At 44.2% G+C, this 20,651-nt stretch overlaps 1 protein-coding gene across 1 annotated transcript; it reads right to left on the reverse strand.

Annotated features, from left to right (window-relative positions):
• Positions 1-1,613: 1,613 nt before the first annotated feature.
• Positions 1,614-14,667, reverse strand: ARPC1A (actin related protein 2/3 complex subunit 1A). The gene is made up of 9 exons (XM_029957889.1): positions 14,565-14,667; positions 13,605-13,709; positions 10,866-11,088; positions 9,138-9,245; positions 5,796-6,008; positions 4,543-4,618; positions 4,147-4,340; positions 3,097-3,187; positions 1,614-2,007 (listed from the first exon to the last, which is right to left on the reverse strand). Exons 1-9 carry the CDS (start codon positions 14,626-14,628, stop codon positions 1,969-1,971), a joined length of 1,113 nt encoding a protein of 370 aa, XP_029813749.1. The 5' UTR covers positions 14,629-14,667; the 3' UTR covers positions 1,614-1,968.
• Between the last annotated feature and the right edge of the window lie 5,984 nt (positions 14,668-20,651).

Raw genomic sequence — 20,651 nt, forward strand, 5'->3', positions numbered from 1 at the left:
AGCAACCCATTTTTATCCCGTTCCTGGCCGGGCAGGGTAGCTCAGCTCCTGCTGGAAGTTCTGGGAAAGAGAGATGGGTTTCAGTTTCTCACCCCTTCCCTCCTTGAGCAGGGGGATGCACTCACCTCTTCCCTCCCCGAGTGACTCTGCAGGACTGGGACAGCAGCAGTGCAGGGAGGGCAGGGTCCCTTCTCAGCCCCAGGCATAAACATTGAGATCCATTTTCTCCCTTCTCCCATTAGGTGATTTTTCCACCCTTTTTTATGTTAGTTGGACCACATATTTTAGAATCCTTTTTTTTAATACTTTTTGGACATTAACCACCAACCTTTCAAAGTGACTCCAGAAACAAAATCATCACTGTCTGTGAGACAAACATCTAATAGTCCATACAGAGATGGACAAAGCCAAATCCATGCTCCAGTGTCACTCTGACCCAGAGGACACTAAACTCCATTATCCTTGTGTCCCAGCTGACAAACCCCACCCACCCCAGCCATCCTACACACCAGATCCGTAGACTGCAAGACGAGAAGAGGTTAAACACTCATTATTTTATGTTTTGAAGGGAGAGGAAAGTGCAAAGCCACACCTGACTGCCAAGGGAGGAAGGTGAGAGACACAAGGAAACCAGAAGGAACTGGAAAACCAGTCAGTTCTGTGCAGGCAGCACAGCACCCAAGAAGGATCCAGCTCTGCAGTGGAGGACAGGAGCTGTCACTTTGTGAGCTGATCTTCCACCCTCCCCTTTCAGCCACCCCAAGCTGAGAAACAAGCAGGAATGAAGCAACTCTGGTTCCAGAGGAAGTGGTAAATGTAGTCATTGGGGTTTTTTTAAACACACTTCTGCATTTTCAACAGAAACGAGTCTTGAACCTTGTAAAGCAATGCCATGAGCCAGCTAATCCCCTCAGAGCACAGCCTGTCCCGGCCTCAAGGGACCAGTTCTGTGAGTAAAATAAGTTATATGCAAATGCCTCTGTGAGCTCCTGAGGCTCAGAGCTGAACTGTAAAAGGTTTCTGGAGACAAAGGCCCTGCACTGAAGCCAGACCACAGTGACACCTCTCAGGTGCTCCATTCCCCACCAGTCACTATAAACACAGGATCTTACAGGCCAAGTACTCGGCTCTGCACAACACCCAGGCCTGTGCAGCTCCACTGACTCACAGAGTCATTTGCTTTTCATTTGTCTTCCCAAGATGTGGCTCAGCAGATTTTTGCCTCACTTTCCACATGCAGCCTTTCACCTCATCCCCCAGGCACTGCACTGGGAGCAGGTTTGGTACCAGTCCTGAAAGGGAACTACAAATAATTCCCATCATTTGCCTTCGGAGAAAACTGTGGCCCACTGAGCAGACAATAAAAAAAAGACATTCAGGTTAATTTGCTGTTATTATGGATTAAACACAAGGCAGGCAGAATTAAGGGTAGTAGGATAAAATCATTCATCCTCCAAAATCATCACCTCAAGGGAACAATTTCCCAGGAAGAAGCTCATCTGAACCTTCACATCCAGATCATCAGAACTCCAGGTCTTCCTCTGTCAACTCTGAGAAACTTTCAATTAAGATGAACTTTGCTTGTTTTAAGGCCATAAAGTATCAGTGCAGGACCAGTTTTTCTCTTTTTTATTATTATTATTATTTCTAGCAGACAATTTACATAAAATTCCCCTTTTAAGTTAGTGATTCACAACTTCCTGCAATAAACTACTTAAGGAGCAGCTTTGGTAAAGAATGGAATGAAACAACCAACCAAAACAAAAAAAAAAAAAAAGGAACAATCACAGCTGATTTTGAAACCAACACAATTCACCAAATTTAGATTCAAAAGAAAATCTGCCAAGCCATATTTTCTCAGTGTTTCCAAATATTTCACCTTCCTCCTCCTCCCTTTTCGGATTTGTGCAGATGTGGGAGCTGCATTCTGTCAAGCAGTTTGTCCTGCTAGATCATGGAAATCCATCTTTACATGATTCGTAGCCCTTGAATGGAGGACTCCAAGGTCTTGAAAGAGAGAAAAATCTTAATCACTATCAGCTGCAGTAACTTGTGTTAAATAACTCGGTGTAAATGCTGAGAAAAACAAGTAAAAAACCCCAATATTTGAGATTAGACTCATATTCATAGATTCATGGAGTGGTTTGGGTTGGAAAGGACCTTAAAAGACCATCCAGTTCCACCCCCTGCCATGGGCAGGGACACCTTCCACTAGCCCAGGTTGCTCCAAGCCCCATCCAGCCTGGCCTTGGACACTTCCAGGAATGGGACAGCCACAGCTTCTCTGGGTAACCTGTGCCAGGGCCTCCCCACCCTCACAGGGAACAATTTCTTTGTAAAGGAAAGAATTTCTTCCTAGTTCAAGAGCCAGAGACCACAACAGTCATTCTTTTCAAACTCAGGCATATACAAACCTGTGATACAGACCTGAAGCTGCACTAAAGCAGCTTATAGATCACCTCAATCTCTTCTCTGGCTCCTCCAGAACTTTCTGGCATCACAGAACACAGACAACCCATTCTTTTCCTAAACCAGATCCCAAGAGTTTTGGGAAGGCCAGCAGAGACCTCTGTCGGCCAGGCCTCAGCAAAGCAAGCATGAGCATTATTAAATCCTTTTAGGATCTTTATTGTATTTTCCAATTCTTTGAGGCAACTTCTTACTACTTTGGTAAGTTAATTCTGAGAGGCCAGAACCATCTTCTACAGCAGAACAGGGAGCAGAGTCCCATGGGATGGGAGCAGGAAGAGGCAATGGGCTGTGTCATACCAGTGAATATTCCAGCCCAACTGTGGCTGAGGTTGGAGAAGAAAAGAATTGGTGGGAATTCCTACAGGGACATTAAGTAATTCCATTAAAAAATTAAGTCTGCATAAGCACCATCTGCTAAATGAAGTGCATCTGCATTTATGCTGATTGTTGGATCTGTTCTTCTTACAGAGTTCACTAATGGTCTTGAATATTCCTGTCAGGATTTCCTGCTGCTAATGAAACCTGCCTTAGGGCCGAGCCCCAGGAGTGGATGTTAAGAGATCAAAAAAAACCACCCCACCCCAGCTAGTTCACATAAACACAGTAGTAAAAGCCTGTTTTTACCTTGAAATCCCAGATGGTCATTGCTCCATCGATGCCGGTGGTGCAGAATTTCCGACAATCCCGTTTGTCTATTTCATAAATAGACACTTGGCTGCAAACAGAGAGTGAGAGCTCTAACACCCATTACAGAGAGCCAGAAAGCTGGGAAATTTGGGTTGAATTCTACTCCTACTCCTTCAGATGGAGACATGAGTATACCAGAGCTTACACCAGATTTTTGGTCAAATGCCTCAGAAAAATAAGCCAAGAAAAGGATGCTGAGAGCTCCTTCATGGCCTGGTGGCTGCAGCAAAAATGTTTTGCTTGCATTAACATGAACTGCCCATCATCCTCTGGGATCTCATGCTTTTTTTAAATGCAGGGATACTTTACTCAATTAACTTGGATCAATCATTTTGATCAACAGAATCATGGAATGGTTTGGTCTGGAAGGGACCTTAAAGCTCATCTAGTCCCACCCCCTGCCATGGGCAGGGACACCTTCCACTAGACCAGGTTGCTCCAAGCCCCATCCAATCTGGCCTTGGACACTTCCAGGGATGGGGCAGCCACAGCTTCTCTGGGCAATCTACCTCAGGACCTTCACAGGGAAGAATTTTCTCCATATATCTAACCTACATTTCCTCTCTTTCAGTTTGAAAACAGTAATACACAATAACTAAATACACAAGGCAATAACATGTTAAACAGGGAGCTGGGATGTAAATTCCTGTTTGAGGTGGATTTTGCTGACTAGATTTTGCACAGTGCCACCAGCCTCTTGGGAACCATCCACATATTTGATAAGATAAGCTGTGTCCAGGTTACAGAACACATCAGTCACGAGCAAACAGGAGAAGCACGCACACCACGTCAATGATTAACTCCAGCTTCCACGCACGTCCCAGAAACAGGCAGGTGTGTTAGGGAAAGACTACAAGGAAAAGGGGATACTGGCTAAACTTTCCTGGTAGAGCAACCCCGAGCTCTCCCAGGTTTGCAGAACATCCTGGGAAACCAAACAGATGTGGGGAGCATTCCCTCCCCTGGCCCTGGCAGCAGGGCACTCACGTTATACTGTTTTGGTGCAGCGTCTCCAGGGTCGTGTTGCGATCTTCCGTGGTGGCTCTTTTATCCATGTTCCGGAAGCGTTCCATGGCGGAAATGTTGCGCTGGATGCTCTGTTTTGGAATGTCTAGTTTGGAAACGAAGGTCAGCAGGCCACGGTCGTCACAGTTAAAGAGCATGGGGCAGCAGTCATGGCCCTGCAACCAAACACCACGGAAGCCTGTCAGGAGGCACAACCTGCCCGTCCCCACCGGGTGCTGCTGCTGCTTCTGGCTGCAGAATGCAGAGACTGACACCAGGGAAGAGCTCATTTATTATTATTAGCTGGGTAAAAGATGGTGTTTCTCCCCCCTCCGAAACACGACAACACTCTAAAAGCAGAAAATAACCGACACTTACAGCTGCCACCACGCTGTTCTCAGAGACAAACGACACGCTCAGGAGTGGGAGGAACTCTGTTTTCAGCTGTGAAACCCTGAACACAAGAACATTTGTTACAGGAATTCGTTGAAACCTCTCGTTTTTGGCTCTAACAAAAAATAGACACCGTTCCCACACAAGGATTACTGGAAAAGCCAGCGTGGCTCAGTTGTCCTGTGGTGACTCCAGAGGGTTGTAATTTTTAACGAGAAGTTTTAAAGGTAATGAAAGTGTCCTGGAGGATCTGTCACAAAATGAAGTGTTTCAGGTGAAAGGGGGAAGTTGCCAATATTGTGTGCAAATAGGGGCAAGAGTTTAAAAGGAACACTCCCAAAAATGTTCAGACTGATGAAGTTATTAACTTCATTTGCATATTAAAAGCACTTGAAGTTTTAATGTTTGACATCTTTTCAGAGGGAAAAAGCCTTTATGTTCAATTAAGTCAGTTTTTGTGATTTAATGACGAGTGAGAAAAGAATTCTGAAACACTTTATAATGACTGATATCCCCTGCCAGGTACTGATATAACTGTAGCCATCAGAACCACAATTCAAAATGAATCCCAGCAGTGCCTGGATGATCCCCAGAGATCTCTGCTGCCAAAACATATGGAGAATCTCTTCCTTCTTGGTTAGAAAGCCATGGACACTGCAAAGTTATGCAGATCAAGAGGAGGAGCAGGAGGAGGAACTGTTCATTACATATTTTGTTGAACTGGAAGGTGCAAGGTTGGAAGTTGAAACCTTGCCTCTGCAGAACCTTAATGACAGTGGTTGGAATTCGTATTTCATGAAATGAACAACTTATTTTCCATATCCTGGTTGGGGATAGGGTCTTATTAGTTATGGAGTGAGCCTGTTTCTGGACTCTCTTGAATCTATTTACAAGGAAATACTATTTCCCCCAAAGTTCTCTGTATATTTCCACACAGAGTGGAATGCAATTTCTTCTTTTCAAATGCTTCCCCCCCCCCAAGTAAACTGGCTATGCCCTCACTGAAGAGTTCTTCTAAGAATTTTAGAGTATGTAATTGAAATTCTTAAGTATCAACCTTAAATGAGCCTCAAAGAGACTCCTGGAACCCAGAGCAGTAAAAATGGCAACAGCAGTCACAGCCCCCGTGAGATAAAGACACGACATTCCACAGAGAATCACGGAATCCTTAGGGTTGGAAAAGACCTTTAAGATCATCAAGTCCAACAGCTGATGAGGAACAGCAAGGGGGTACTTACATCATGTTTTTGGAGGCATCAGCCACCGACACGGTGCTGTCGTGGCTGACCCAGGCCAGGCGGTTCCCGCTGGCAGAGAAGCTCACGCTGTGCACCCACCCCCCGCTTCCCGCTCCCCCAAACTCCGACATCAGCTGCCCAAAAGGCATTTTGGAGCCCCAGGGAGTACTGGCTGGTTTTTCATCCACTTCCTTAATGTAGGCGGAAAACACCCTGCAAATAAAAAAAGAAAGATTCTGGTGTGAACAAAGAGAGAACAAACCTCCTGGGAGCTCCGGGTGCTTTTCGCGTCGGAAGCGGAGGGATGTGTTTGATTCCCCCCAAATAAAATATTATGGTGTCTTTAAACAAGCCTGGAAGCTTCAGTGTGGAGAGAGAAAGGGTGTAAAAGCACACAGGTTTTTCATAAACGCTGTTCTTGTACCCCTCTCCTTTTTTTCCAGAAGATGGCACAAAAACACACGTTTGTCAGTGCATTTTCCAGTGTGCCAAGATTTCCCTTTCATCCTTTTGCAGCGCTAACAGCTCTCCAGAGTCAATCCCTCAGCTAGAGAACACCCAGGAACAGCAGTGAGTAATTAGAAGCTAATACAAACACCTACAAAATTACCCACTTTTTAGGAACAGCAGGATTTCAAAGAAAGAAACCCGATGTTCTGATGCCTGCAAAGGGGCTCTGAGCCACCTTCTTCCTGCTCGTTATTGAAAAAAAAAAAAGCCTTAAAAACCTGAAATACCACAATGTTTTTATAGGTTTGGTGGGTTTTTTTTTCTCCCCAGCACTACAATTTTCAAGATATGTTTAAATAGAAAGCCTCCCCCTTTCATTGGATTCCTTCTGCATGATTCAGACGTGCCACAATATGGTGCTCCTGAGTGTTACCATGGAATTTACTGGGACGTCACCAACGTAGGATTAGAGTCCATTGAGCAGGAGGAGCAGGAGAGCTACAGCACACTACTACCAGAGGGAAAAACTCAGTATAAATGAAAATCTCTGATCAGATACTCATGGTTGCAGTCACATAAAAAAAGGAATTATTTTATAGTGAGTTTAAGGAAATGTTTTTTAAATGTTTTACATGTGTGGGGTAAGCACTTCCAAAGGTACCTATATTCAGCTAATTCCAATAGAGCTGCTCGTTTGGAATGATAAGGGTATCATAACTGCAGCTATATTAGGTACAGATTTTCAGGGAATTAAGTATGAATTTATATTTGGCTCTATCAGTTTAAATATAATCTAATTATAATCCTTCAAAAAACTTAATTTTATAGAGCCATCTAAAAGGATGGTTCTCCTAATGTATGGAAATAGGACAAGATGTTTAAAGCAATAGCCTTTGACACAAGGCAGGAAAATCATTCCTAAGTAGTGAAAGACCTCAAATTTAACTGTTAGTTAAAATAAAAATAAGTCTTTTCCCTCACTGAAGTCTCCCTCTCTTTTAAAAACAGCTTGAAGGCCCCAGCCTCGAAAAGAACACTAGGAAATTACTTTTATTCCCACAGCAACGTTGTTCCAGCAAGAATATAAAATTCACACCTATGCAGTGCTATTAGTTATATATATTTTTTTTTATTTTAAAGATAAATGGAAGGGGAGTTCATCTATCTGGGCCAACCACCAGAAAACTCTGCTGTATTTCCATCAACTTGCAGCCTCCTGCCCTCCAATCTTTTCCCAACATGTCCCCCAGTTGGCTCTTGTTAGTTGGCAGTGGCTCTGGCAGATCCATTCCATAATTTTCATCAGAACAGGTGAATACTTCAGAGCCAGGTATCTTTATTATCTTTAATATGGAAGTGAACACTCCCTAGAAGGAGAATTCTAGAGGTCTGTACTCACTGTTTACCCAAGAGAACAGTTTCTCATGGTTTTGGGGAAGAAATAGAAACACAAACCCAGTACCAATCTCCACTACTCTTTCTTTAATGTTTCTATGTGGAGATTTCTATGAGAAAAACAGTAAAATTTTTTAATGAATCATCCTGAAGTACAATGTTAAGCAAGAGCAGAAAGTTTCCCAAATGTTTTAAGGACCTGGGTCTTTTTTTTCAAAATATAGCCCATTTTCAGAGAAATGAGGTGCAGGACAGAGTGAGTTTTCTGATGGGAAATAAAAGACTAAGCAAGTCTTCTAGACAATGTTCCTAGGAAACCAACTGAACCACACCATTTTCGTCCAGAAAATATAATTATTTTTTTAAAAAAAAATCACACTGAACAGAAAAACTATGTGAATCTAACTTTCAACCAAACAGGGAAAAGGAGATAACCAGAGATGCAATGTCCATAACAAGCACTGGAAAAAGCTCCAGTCCAAGGTAATATAAATATATACACACACATAATATATTTCAGGTGACCTAATGTCAAAGTCCCAAGATCCTTTATGAACACACATGAGAAGATTTCCACATTTGAAAAGCAGCTGCTTCTGGAAGATGAGTGAGTACGTCTCACATCATATTTTTTGTGAAAGGAAGTGAATATATAGAGTTTATCTAATGAAAATGAGATAAGGTAGGGAAGGGAGACAACTCTCCTTCCCAGCTTCCATTTGTCATTGTTCCTTACATAAAAAAGTTTCAAAGGATAGGGTTTAGATGTGAGGGTTTCATTCTGAAATAAGGAATGTAATAGTCAGTCCCACCTCCACTTCCCACTCCTCCTTAGTCATTTTTAGTACACACTTTGAAGCTTAAAAATTGCCCTATTACATAAAGAATTTAAGAAAAGAAGCTTTCATTATCATCCAAGGTACAAGTGATTAAGTAAATGTGAATTAAAGCCAGGCACTGCAGACAGCTCCCCATGCAACTTCCCTGCAGTGACCCCAATCTCTCCCTCAGAGCAGCCTGTAGGACCCATCCCTCATGCTGGAATTCCACCATCAGTTTGAAAGTCTGCCCCATCCTTCTCTCAAGCCAATCTGGTTTTAACAGCCTTTTTTTATTTTTTTAAATGCCCTTCAGAAAATGTGTTTTACTGCACTGAGTTGCAGGTGGATCAATTCCTTGACCCTGCTCTCCTCACAGGGCTGCGAGAACGTTACGGTCAGCACAGGGAAAGGGGAGAGAACCAATGACTCAGGGATGAAAAAGGTGGGATAAGGCCTTTGGAAAGGTGTCCCTCAGCAGGTCCATGCTGGCAGTCCAAAGTCAGCAGGCAGCAGCACCAAGGCCAACGTTTCTCAAGCTGGGTATTTTATTTTGGTACCAAGCAGAGCATGCAAGGAGCCACCTTTTATTCTAATAGCAAATGCCTGATCAAGATGCTCATGCTGCTGGCTTGATCCAGAACCCCAAATTACACACAGATGTTTTTCTTTCTCTCACCTGCACTTGAAGTCACAGGATCCTGCAGCCAACAGAACATTGTTGGGGTGCCAGTCCAGGCTAAGGACAGTGGAACGAATGGGCTTTTTAATGTGTTTGCTCACCCACCTAAAATAATAAAAAAAAAGAAAGATGTGTAAAATGTATATGAACATATTTTACCTGACTCCCCCAAGTACTCCTCAAAAAGATCACTCCTTGCCAACGACTAACATTTTGGAAAACACATCACACCCAAATCTTTCACATCCCCTTGTGCAATCTGTGAACTTTATATGGTTATTTAATGAAAATTTTAAGCACTATGAACGAACTTGTTAAATATGTATCTCCTCACCTGAGTACTATACCCCTTCCAACTAATTCTTATAATGCATCAGATGGAACTCCTTAATGTGAATTTTGCCCAGGAATTGCCTGGTCCCTCACACCCCATGAACAGGAGGTCAGCTGTGACTGTGACACTGAGCTCAGCAGCCCTGTTTTCATGGATCACCAAGTACGAGTCCTCCTCAGCTCCTTCCTATGAGTTTTACAGTCACATCTCTTGCCTATTGACTTTTCTACTGTTTAATAACACAATAACTATAAAACAAACCAAGTAAATGGGGGAACTGCCAATGATGTGACCAGTGCATTCGTCTCAATTATCTGCAGTGCAGTGCAAAGTGGCCCTGCTGCTGAATGCATCAATATTGGCCTAAATACGCCTCAGCAGATTTAGTTTATCTGAACTATTTACAAAATAGTAATGAAATCTGTTATTCACTTGATGGCCTCTGGGATGATGGTGCTTTTCCTTTGATTTTACTTCCATCAAGCACCAGTTTTAAGGATCACATTCTTTTTCTTTAACATATGGGGTTCTGGTTCTTTTGCAGACAACTGAGGCAGAGAAAATATTGATAACTGAACATGCTGGAGAGCAGAAAAATCCAAAACAATCTTTAAAATGTATTTTGCAGATGGTGTCACTGTTTTTCATCTCCACATGGCAGACTGGACACAGGACACCTGTGTTTTTGTGCCTGTTTATGCAGCCCAAAGTAAGAGATGCTCCCCACAGTGATTTCACCTACAGATGATACAGCAAATGTAGCTCCCAACACGTGCAGCTACAAAGGGAGAAGACCAGAAGCACTAAGTTTAGATGCCAATGAGAAAAACATGTTAATGGTGGAAATATTTGTGATAGAAATCTATAAACTGTGATGTAAGCACATGACAAAATACAGAACAGGTCAATGACAAGCTCAAACATCTAACAGACCATCCTGGAGATGTGACCGAGTCAAACTCTTTAATGACAAGAAATGGTCCAAAATAATGTAAATGGAAGAAGGACTCAAGTGAAGGTTTCTTCATTCATTCTGGAACAAGGTGGGGGAAGGAAACATTTCTCTATTTTCAACTATACAGGTGTAGTTAATAGACTTTTAATCTGCACGAATTCTTTTAGAAAAGCAACATATGTTTAGGGCAGTCAGACAGAACAGATCCATGCCAATATGTATCACCTGAAAATAAGTGAAGTCAAAGGCCTTTAGGTGCTACACCAGAGTAAAGAAGAGAGGGAATGTTTTCTCCAAAATGGAAAAATGCCATTCCTCTACATTCCCTGAAGATTTCAGAAATTAGTAAAATAGTAACCCAGTTACCACAGCTGACTCCAGGCTTCAGCTTTCTCATGCAGACCTTGCAGGCATAAACAGAAATGAACCAGCTCACCAGTCGTTTTCAGACTCGAAGTAGCACACGGATATGAGCCGAGCTCCACTGCCCACGGCGAATTTGTTCTCCAAGGGAGACCATTTGACGAAGGTGGCGGCGCGGTTGATCCTCAGGATCACCAGGGTGGGTTTCCACACGCCGTCCTTCTGGCTCCACACGTAGGCGTTGCGGTCAGCGCCGCACGTCACGATGCGGTCGCTCTTGGGAGCCCAGTCAATGCCTGCAAGGAAAGAGCTCCCAGGAATGAACTTCCCCCTTCATGCTGTTTGCTTCACAGCAAGGCAAACAGAGATCGCCTCACAGCCCTCTGTCAGGGAACGGTTTGGGTTGGAAGGGACCTTAAAGCTCATTTTATGCCACCCCCTGCCATGGGCAGGGACACCTTCCACTAGCCCAGGTTGCTCCAAGCCCCATCCAACCTGGCCTTGGACATTTCCTGGGATAGGACAGCCACAGCTTCTCAGGGCAACCTGTGCCAGGGCCTCCCCACCCTCTCAGGGAATTTCTTCCATATATCTAATCTGAATTTCCCCTCTTTCAGTTCAAACCCGTTATGCCTTGTCCTGTCACTGCAGCTCCTGGTGAGCTGATCACTGAGGCAGTTATTACTGAGACAGTTACAGTTCTGTTATTCTCCTTTTTCACTTATTCTCCAGGAGCCATTTTAAACTGTTAGGGATACCTGTTTCTCCCTCTAGCTTTCACCGAAATTGCAGATCCCGAATTCCCGGATCCCAGCGGGAATTTCCCGCTAAACCCACTCTGAGGCTGGCCAACAGGTGGAGCTCTGCAGACTGGCCAAGGCCCGTCCTCAGCACCCTCCACACCTCTGACTTCTGCACAATCTGGCCCAACAGCTGAAACTCAGCAATTCTAAAACTGCACAACCTCTAACAAAGTCATCTGCTTGCTGCCAGACTGCAGCCATGATCCAAAGTTTAGATAACAGGGGGGTTTTTTTGTTAGAAGTTATAAATCTTTGTTTACTGACACAATCCTTACATTGTTTCCAAGACCATTTAAGCTGTGCCACAAGAAAGAAAGGTTTACCCAAGCAAAAATAACAATTCAAGGAATAAAACAAAGCCCTTGATATGCTGCCATTGCTTCTTTCCCCTCCTAGGCAATGAAGGATGTTCTCAACTGGAAAGTCTTACAGGAACATTATTTTTCATCTTTTCTCTAGCAACCTTCTTTGAGATGCAGAGTGCAACCCTCAACTCTCCTGCCACAAATTTTATGTCAGTGCTTTTCCATTACCACATTCAGTATTGAAAACATCCCTTAAGCTCATAAACTGAAAATGGGATAAAAGCTATGAGAAGAATTTGTACTAATTTTACCGTATTATTCATATATTGTCTACTTCCAAACAGGTTTATGCTTAAAAGGTTCCATTTTGAAGAGGCTGGTGGTCTGGAACCACAGTTACACGAGCCCTAATGCTGCTTTTGCAAGAGGGACCATCCTGCCTCTCTTTACTTCTCTTGCCCACCACCTCCCCTGCACCAGCACTGGTGCTGTTCTGACCCATGGCAAGTCCAGCTTTTTAGCTTAGCAGAAAACTAAGCAATTAGAGCAATTAAAGCTCTTCCTGTAAGTGAGCAGAGGCAGCTCCCCACAAATCTGAGTCAAGAGAAGGACCTTGTCCCTTGTGAGCAGGAGCTGGAGTGGCAGCAGCTGACTCACTCCTGTCAGAGGTTACAAACAGTTTGATCAGTTGATCTCCTGTGTGTAACCACAGCTTAGCTGCACTCTTTACAACCACCACAGCACTTAGTATTCCAAAGGTATGCACTAGGCAGGGAGAGCTCTTTTCCCAAGTCATGTATATTTGCCTTCTAACATCAACGGGAACAAGTAAAATGGAGAGAAATGTCTCTGGGGAACAGCATGTTGCTTGTAAATTCAGCCCAAGTGACTTCACAAAGCAGCACAGACAGTTGTGCTCCTGGACAGCAAGAATTGAAAAAAATTGAATAAAATTCCTGAAAAATGCTGTTGGGCAGATATTCCTGCCCATTAGTGAGCTGAGAACAGAATAAAGGATATTGCTGCTTTGGGCAAGTGCTTGTATTAATTATTTTCATTTCCTTAGAGAATAAAGCCTTTATGTAATTATCACCATGGAAAAAAACCCCAGTAATATAAAAGATTGCCACAGGATAATCACATTTTTTAAAATAACACCTTGTGACTCATCGTGGCAGCTCCTCTTAATTTTCATTGTGGATCTACAGATACTCTGGGCCTGCAGTAAATGTGCTCACTGATGGTCTGTCATCAGTCCAGGATTGACCACTTCAAATGTTTATACAGTCCCTAAAAAAGGATATTTATTGCTGTTGGGACCCATAAACCACTGTTACAGCCGCATACTTGATGAAATTTTAGTACTAGCACTTGAAAGGGAGCAGCATGTATCACTGTGACACAACCAGATTACTTCAGTACACTGAAAATGTGTTCTCATTATGTCATGATGGATGAAAAATAAGCAATAGACGAGGAAAAAGGGCTCAGTTACTCCACTGAAACGTCTGGAAATGAGATAGGGCTTTTCTTCCTAACATTCATTGCATGCAGTCCAGAAAAATGCTGCAAGGCTCTCTGTAAGTGGGAATGCCAACCTATAAAAAGATCTATTTACTCAACACTTGCAGATTTCCTGTTCAGCCTCAACTGGGGAAAACAGGGGGGTGGGAAAACTCCATGTCTGGCTCAGCACAGTCTCACCTGTGATGTGTCCATTGTGTTCCTTCAGCTCGTGAGCCTTTACCCACTGGTTCCCACTCTTTTTGTAGATGTGGACTTCATGGTTATTAGGGCTAATGGCAATCTCTGGAAAGAGGAAACAAAACTGTCCTATAGTACTGAAGGCTTCTTAATTACAAATTACAATGCTTTATCTGAAAAGGCTTTCCCACCTAAACCCTCTGTTCTCAAATTTGAGGGCATTACATGGGCTTTGTAAACAAAGGGCCAATAACCCTGGAAAATCTCAAATAATTATGGACACAGAAAGGCCTGGGTTGTAAGGGACTTCAAGCCCTTCTCATTCCAAGCCCCTGCCATGGGCAGGGACACCTTCCACTAGCCCAGGTTGCTCTAAGCCCCGTCCAACCTGGCCTTGGACACTTCCAGGGATGGGGCAGCCACAGCTTCTCTGGGCAACCTGTGCCAGGGCCTCACCACCCTCACAGGAAACAATTTCTTCCCAATATCTAATCTAACCCTGCTCTCTGTCAGTTTGAAAGATATTGGTATACATACCACGGTCATGAGTATTCTGCACAGAAAGACAACATATTTGGAACATAAAAATCCACATTATAGTAGAAAACTGAACTATTAAAAGAAAAGGCTGGTTTGGGGTATGGAAATAGAGGGTCAGAGAGGGTAAGGGTCAGGTCAATCTCATGAGGTGCAGAGCAAGAGGCAGAGCTTTCTAAAACACCTGGAAGACTCAATTTGCTCCGATGTCAGAGCTCCAGCAGTGAGTTTAGAAAAGCTCAGCTTTGGGGGACGAGTGCTTTTTGGATCATAAACGGAACATTTAACACCTAGAACTATGTATCTGACCACACCTCCCCTAAACATGACCCAGAACATTGCAAGACCCCAAACTGACAGCCAAGAGGGAACAGCAATTGAAAAAAAAAATCAATTAAGAATGAAAGCAAAGATATTACTCACGAGTACGGTCTCTGTTCCAGGCATGGCAGGTGATTGGCTCCAGCAGAAACTGATGCAGAGACATTCCGAGCTCAAGGGATTCCTATGTTGTAAAAAGTGAAAGAGCTGAAAGGTGTAAAATGGAAAACAGAACACTTCAAAATGAGGGAATTATTAAAATAAAGATCAACTTCAACATTTACCAAGGATCTTTCAGTGCAGTGTTGCAATTTCCTTGCAGGAGATCACAACTTACTCAGTAAATATGTTAATTTACTCAAGAGCTGCCTGTGTCACACACCCTGATAGCTTTAGTAGGACAATGAATATTAATTGTCCTGCTTACTTTGGCTAATTGCAATTGCCCTAAGAGCCACAGGCACCTGCTTCTTGTATCCTCACAGACAAGGGAGCAGGTTCTCAAGAAATCTAATAAACCTCCTAATTTTACTGTGGAAATAGAATAATCAAAAAAATAAATATCTAGGACATAGCTCAGCAAACTGATTAAAAACCCTGACATGTACCCAGGCTCACAGGCAGCACTACAACAAAATCTTCTTTCAGGAGGTTAAACTGATGTGGAACTGTGATCTGCTGATGTATTATTTGATAAAGCCATTTATATGTATCCTAGGGAAAAATTATTAAGATTAGTAATTAACTAATTAGTAATTTCTTCCAATTAATTCTAGCACTAAACTATTTGATAGTCAGGCTTTTGCCCCCATGAGACTCAAACACTAAAAGAACAAGCTGAATCATTGCAGTTTGTGAGTATTTTGTTTAAAAAAAGGCTAAAGACCTAGTTTTTCTTCAATTTATGGCTGTTACAAGAGTCAGTGCTGAACATCTGCAATTGGAGGCACATCCAGCCGGAAATACAAAGTTGTTTAAAATATTTTTAATATTTTAATATCTAAAATATGTCCTGTATTAACCAAGGGCAGCATAAATGGATGGAAGGCAATATCATAAAAACTCAAGGTCACCTGTAATAATAATAATGTGCACAGTTCAATACATCCAACTTGGATTTGCCAATTCCTTCCATATATTCCACTAATTTTCATAGCAATTTATCACTGGCTGATGGATCAAAGTGGTTTTACCCCCACATCCACATTGGAAAAGAACCATTTCCATGATGTCATTCCAAGACATCCACACCCATTAGAGCCTGAAATTACAACATACCCAAGTAAGGCCATGTTAGCAGAGGGTGGAGACTTCAGGACAAGGTAGGAATTTGGAAGCAAACAGGAAATGAAGGCAATCCAACAGAAACTCAGCAGTGAAAGAAGGATGAGTAAATTCTTACGGAGCTTTAGCAATTACTACCACAGCACCAAATTCAACAAATATCCTGAAAGTGCTGCATCTTGGGGCAGAGGTGAGACTGTGTTTCACCAATGCAACTAACTGGAAAGACTTTTTATTTGATTTCATTTTTTTTTTTTTTTTAGGAATAACTGGAGAGACTTTTAATCTTATTTAATTTTATTTGTTTTAGGAAATCAAGCACTGTTATTCTAAAGAAATGCAAATGACGGTTGCATTGCAAATGTACCTCAAATACAGCTTAACTGTACAAGCTTTAAATCCAGTTCACAATTTTAACCAGCATGAATTTCATGGTTCTTCTAATAACCACATTCTACCAATCAAATGAAGTTATTAAATATATGCAGTCCTAAGCAAAATAATTAATTTTTTTTTCCTTGTTAATGTGAAAATGTTGACATAATCTGAGTTACCTCTGACCTTGGACATCCATCATTTGCAATTCCACGTGTGAATATAAGCAAAACACAACTGCAAAGTGCTTTTTCCAGGATCTTGCTTTAGCTCATGCCAACATTCAGTAGCAGCACATTTCCATATACAGGAAAAGTTCAAGAGCTGTTCCACCAACAAGGAATGCTCAGCCTTTGCTTCTCTTTCCGAAATAAAACGTAAAAATATCCAACCTCCCCTCCCCAAGGAATGCAGCTATTTTGAAACACTTTCTAACACAATCCTGTTTTGGTTTTTTTTCCACAGATTTGCACTGCATATAAAATATGGTCCCATCCTAACTTCTAGTCCAGATATGTTTACTTAGCTGTTCCCAGAACAGGCCCAAACCTGTATGATCCATCCCCTCCCATTGACTGAGTTTCCATTGAGCTCCATAACTTGGTACAAGTCACCGTTTTCCATTTTGGTTTGGTAACAAACCCATAAAACCCAACAGTGATGATAACCTCAAAAAGCAATGCTATTTCTGTCCCCTGATAGAGGCAGTGCTATTTCCTTAGGGGAGATAAATCTTATTGAAGTTTTCCAGTAGTATTTATTCTTTACCAATATACAGACAAAAAATCAAACTCATATTTCAGTAGGGAAAATGCCACTGGCCTTATGATAAATTAATAACCTCAATGCCTTCCTGCCAGCCAACCTCAGAATCTCACACAGGGAAGACGATGTTATGATGGCTTTGTTAGACAGGTATTTAATGCAGCTCTCCCTCAGCTTTTTCCCCAAATACAAAGTAACTGGCCTTGAGTTTCAACGTTTTTTTTTAAAAAGGGGGAATCTTCCACCTTTGTACAGCAGGAGTTCCTTCAGTATAAGGACTGAAAGGATCAAGGTTGGGAAATACAGGGCTCAGCTGCTGTCATTTCTCCATGGGGTGAGAAACATGAGGTCCAAGGCCATCCCTGGAGAAGCAACCAGCCAGGATGAGGACTTGGAAGTGGAGATGGAAGGTGTACGTGTGACAGAGAGAGACAGAGAGAGGAAGGGATCTTTTTAATCCCTGCCCATTCTCAGAGCACCTACATCACTTCCAAAAGCCCCTGTGATTAAGGACAGCCCCCTTTCACTGTCATTCCCTTCCAAACCACGCAGCTTTCCCAAGGGGGTGACTCCTCCAGGGCATCTCCTGACACAGGACACCGGGATGGGGATGGATCAGGAGCTGCGGCCCTGCCAGCACAGGGGGCACGGCAGGAGCTGGGAGGGCACGGCCAGGAATACAAGGGGGTTCTGGGAGGATAGGGGGGATCATGGCAGGAGCTATGGGGGGGCACGGTGAGAGATATGAGGGGGCACGGGTGGATACGGGGGGGCACAGCGAGAGATATGGGGGGGACACAGAGTGGGCATATGGGGGGGCACGGCAAGGCGGGGGACACGGCAGAGGTGCGGGGGGGCACGTGGAGGATATGGGGGCCACGGCGGGGATATGAGAGAGCACGGCCCGGCGCTGCCCCTGCCCGGTGGCCACCGCCTCCCCCTCAGCAAGGGCGTCCCCAGCCCTCGGGGGCAGTGGATGCTGCGGCGCCTCCTCCCCGCCCCCCCACTCCCACCCCTGCCATTCCCTATCATCCCGGCGGGCTCGCCGGCTCCCCCGGCCGTCCCTGGCGGGGCAGGGGCTCACCTGGGGCGGGGGGCGGAGCGGGACTCGCGGACTCTGGGGCAGTCAACGCGACTCGCTCCGGCGGCGGGAGAGAGCCGAGGGGGCCCGGCCTCTGACACGGGCGGCAGGAAACGCGCAGCGCGCACGCGCCGCCCCCGCCCCTCACACACAAAGGGCGGGGCGGCGCCTGCGCGGCCCCTCAGGGAGGGGCGAGGTGGGGGGCGAGTCATAAAAATATCGCGGAATTGTCGGGGTGGGGAGAGGCTTTTTGAAATCGCGAAGTCCAGCTGTCAGCGCGCTAACCACCGCTGTGATCCATAAACCGCGTCGTCGCCCAGCGCCGGATCCACACGCCTCCTAAACACCTGCAGGGGTGATGGCCCCGCCACCCACCCCGGGCAGGCCGTTCCGATGTGTGGCCACTTGGACTGTGAAAAAAAAAAAAAATTCTGTGATATCTGAATCTCCCGTGCCTCAGCTTGAGGCCGTTTCCTCCAGTCGTCCCTGTAGACACGGTAGAAGAGCCTGGCCCCCACCTCAGTACAACCTCCTGTCAGGCCTGTTACTGTGATCAGCCTGGAGGACAAAGAGGGGAAAAAAATACAGGAAGGTAGGTCTGCCCTAGGTTGTTTCTCTGAGGAGAAGAAAAAAAAGGTGTGATTATTAATGGTGTTCAGTAGGTGACTCCCAGAATACAGAGGTTCCAGCAATACATACACACCAGATGAGAAGGCTCCAGGGAGGTCCTTGGAGCCCCTTCCAGTGCCTAAAGGGGCTCCAAGAGCTGGAGAGGGACTTGGGACAAGGGCCTGGAGTGACAGGACAAAGGGGAATGGCTTCACACTGAAAGAAGGCAGGGTTAGATGGGATACTGGGGAGAAATTCTTCCTGTGAGGATGGTGAAGCCCTGGCACAGGTTGGCCAGAGAAGCTGTGGCTGCCCCTGGGATCCCTGGAAGTGTCCAAGGCCAGGTTGGACAGGGCTTGGAGCAACCTGGTCTAGTGGAAGGTGTCCCTACCCATGGCAGGGGCTTGATACTGGACGATCCTTAAGGTCCTTTCCAACACAAATCATTCCATGATTCTGCGGTTCAATGCTGGAATATCAAAAGAATTTCATTAGCAACACTTTTCCCTGCTCTTAATCCCCTTGAGGAGCTGCCTCTTCTTTGGGGTCTTGTTTTTTGGCTCCTTCAAGCTCCATTGCCTGTGAGATTTTGTGAGCTCAAATACAGCAACAACAAATAAAAAGTCTGGGGGAATGGGGAGAGATAAGTGACTCCCAGATATACTGAGATGCAATAGAGTAGTGAGTTTAATTTTGAGTTTGAGAGAAAATAAACAATCTATAAGCATCTCGAAGGCAAAAAAGAAGGTGAATTCTGGGCAGTATGGCTTTGTAGTGAATGAATTGAGCCAATCTAATTTCCTCTTCTGGCAGCATAACAAGGATTGCAGATAAGGGCAAAGCAGTGTATGTCATATATCTTGATTTTTAGTAGAGCTTCTGACACTGGCTTGCAAGATATTCTAATAATAAACTGGGAATCAAGTCTAGATGATACCACTCTGAAGGAGTTGCAAAACAGGTTGAGGAAAAAAGTACTTGATATCAGTGCTTGTACCTGTACATTAGTCATCCGTGATGAAATAATGCAATTACTGCATTTGAAGATGAGATCAAGTTCAGAATAAACACAGTGGTAGAACTAGTATTCAGAATAGGAGCTCTGTGGAAAAAGTAGGATGTGGTTCAGCAGCAGGTGCATTTCAACACCACCAACTTCAGAGGTACCCAATGGGGAATAGGGCAGCTGGCTGTGCTGCAGGAAAGGATGGAGGGACCACGGGTCAAAAGCTGAACAGGAACCCAAAATATCTTGTTGCAGAAGGGGCAAACACCATGCAGGTCTGTGTAGGTAAGAAAATACAAGTAATAAACACAGGAATCCTGCTCTGCTGAGCTGTGTTAGAAGAGCATGGCCAGTCCTGGGCTGTGCACCAGAGAAACGGGGATAATTTGGAGAAAAAGGTGTCAATAATGATCAGAGTCTTTGAACACATGACTTCTGCTGAGCCTGTTGAGAGGACAGAGGGCTGAGGGAAGATGTGTGTAGTCTTCAAACAGATAAAAGGGTGCAGCTCTGAGGAAAGGAACAATTTGTCCTCTTATGTCTACAGGTGTAGGGTGAAAAGTCATAAGCTGAGATAACAGCAAGGCAGATCTGGGCTACAGGGGGAAAAAATCCTCAGTGATTCCTTTGAAGTAGTCAAGCCCTGTGTTAGGAACTGACTTGACAGGATGTAGGGCTGCTCCTACAGGTTTTTAAGAACAGATCTGGAGTATTTGTCAGAGTGGCAGAAGTGCAATACGAGGTCTTGCGTTCAGGAAGGAGGCGAGGCGGGGGTCTGTGCCCGTGGTCCTGGGACTGTGAGATGTGTAATCATTGCAGCCCTTATTGGCTTAACCATAAAACCAGATCAGCTGCACGGATTAAAGACACGCAACTGGGCCGAGGAGAATTATGTAAGAGGAACAAAATTACGTTTTAAGTACGGTTTTACATGTTTACAAAATGATTTTTCACCAGATGGAGGGAAAGTATCTAAGCGAGGAACTCTGCGGGGCTTTGAAGCATTAAAAGCTAAGACCTTGTCTCCAGTGAAGCCTTTCCAAAGAACTTTCCACCATTGCTCCTGCTG

The sequence above is a fragment of the Manacus vitellinus genome, unplaced genomic scaffold (genome assembly GCF_001715985.3).
Source record: "Manacus vitellinus isolate BGI_N305 unplaced genomic scaffold, ASM171598v3 scaffold_12_pilon, whole genome shotgun sequence".
In the NCBI taxonomy this organism is placed as follows: Eukaryota; Metazoa; Chordata; class Aves; order Passeriformes; family Pipridae; genus Manacus; species Manacus vitellinus.

Coding starts and splice junctions, on each gene's coding strand:
- ARPC1A (XM_029957889.1), bottom strand. CDS start 14,628: ATGTCTCTGCATCAGTTTCTGCTGGAGCCAATCACCTGCCATGCCTGG. Junction 9,246..10,865: donor TTCGAGTCTGAAAACGACTG/GTGAGCTGGTTC, acceptor TTATTATTTTAG/GTGGGTGAGCAAACACATTA. Junction 4,619..5,795: donor GATGCCTCCAAAAACATGAT/GTAAGTACCCCC, acceptor TCTTGTGTTCAG/GGTTTCACAGCTGAAAACAG.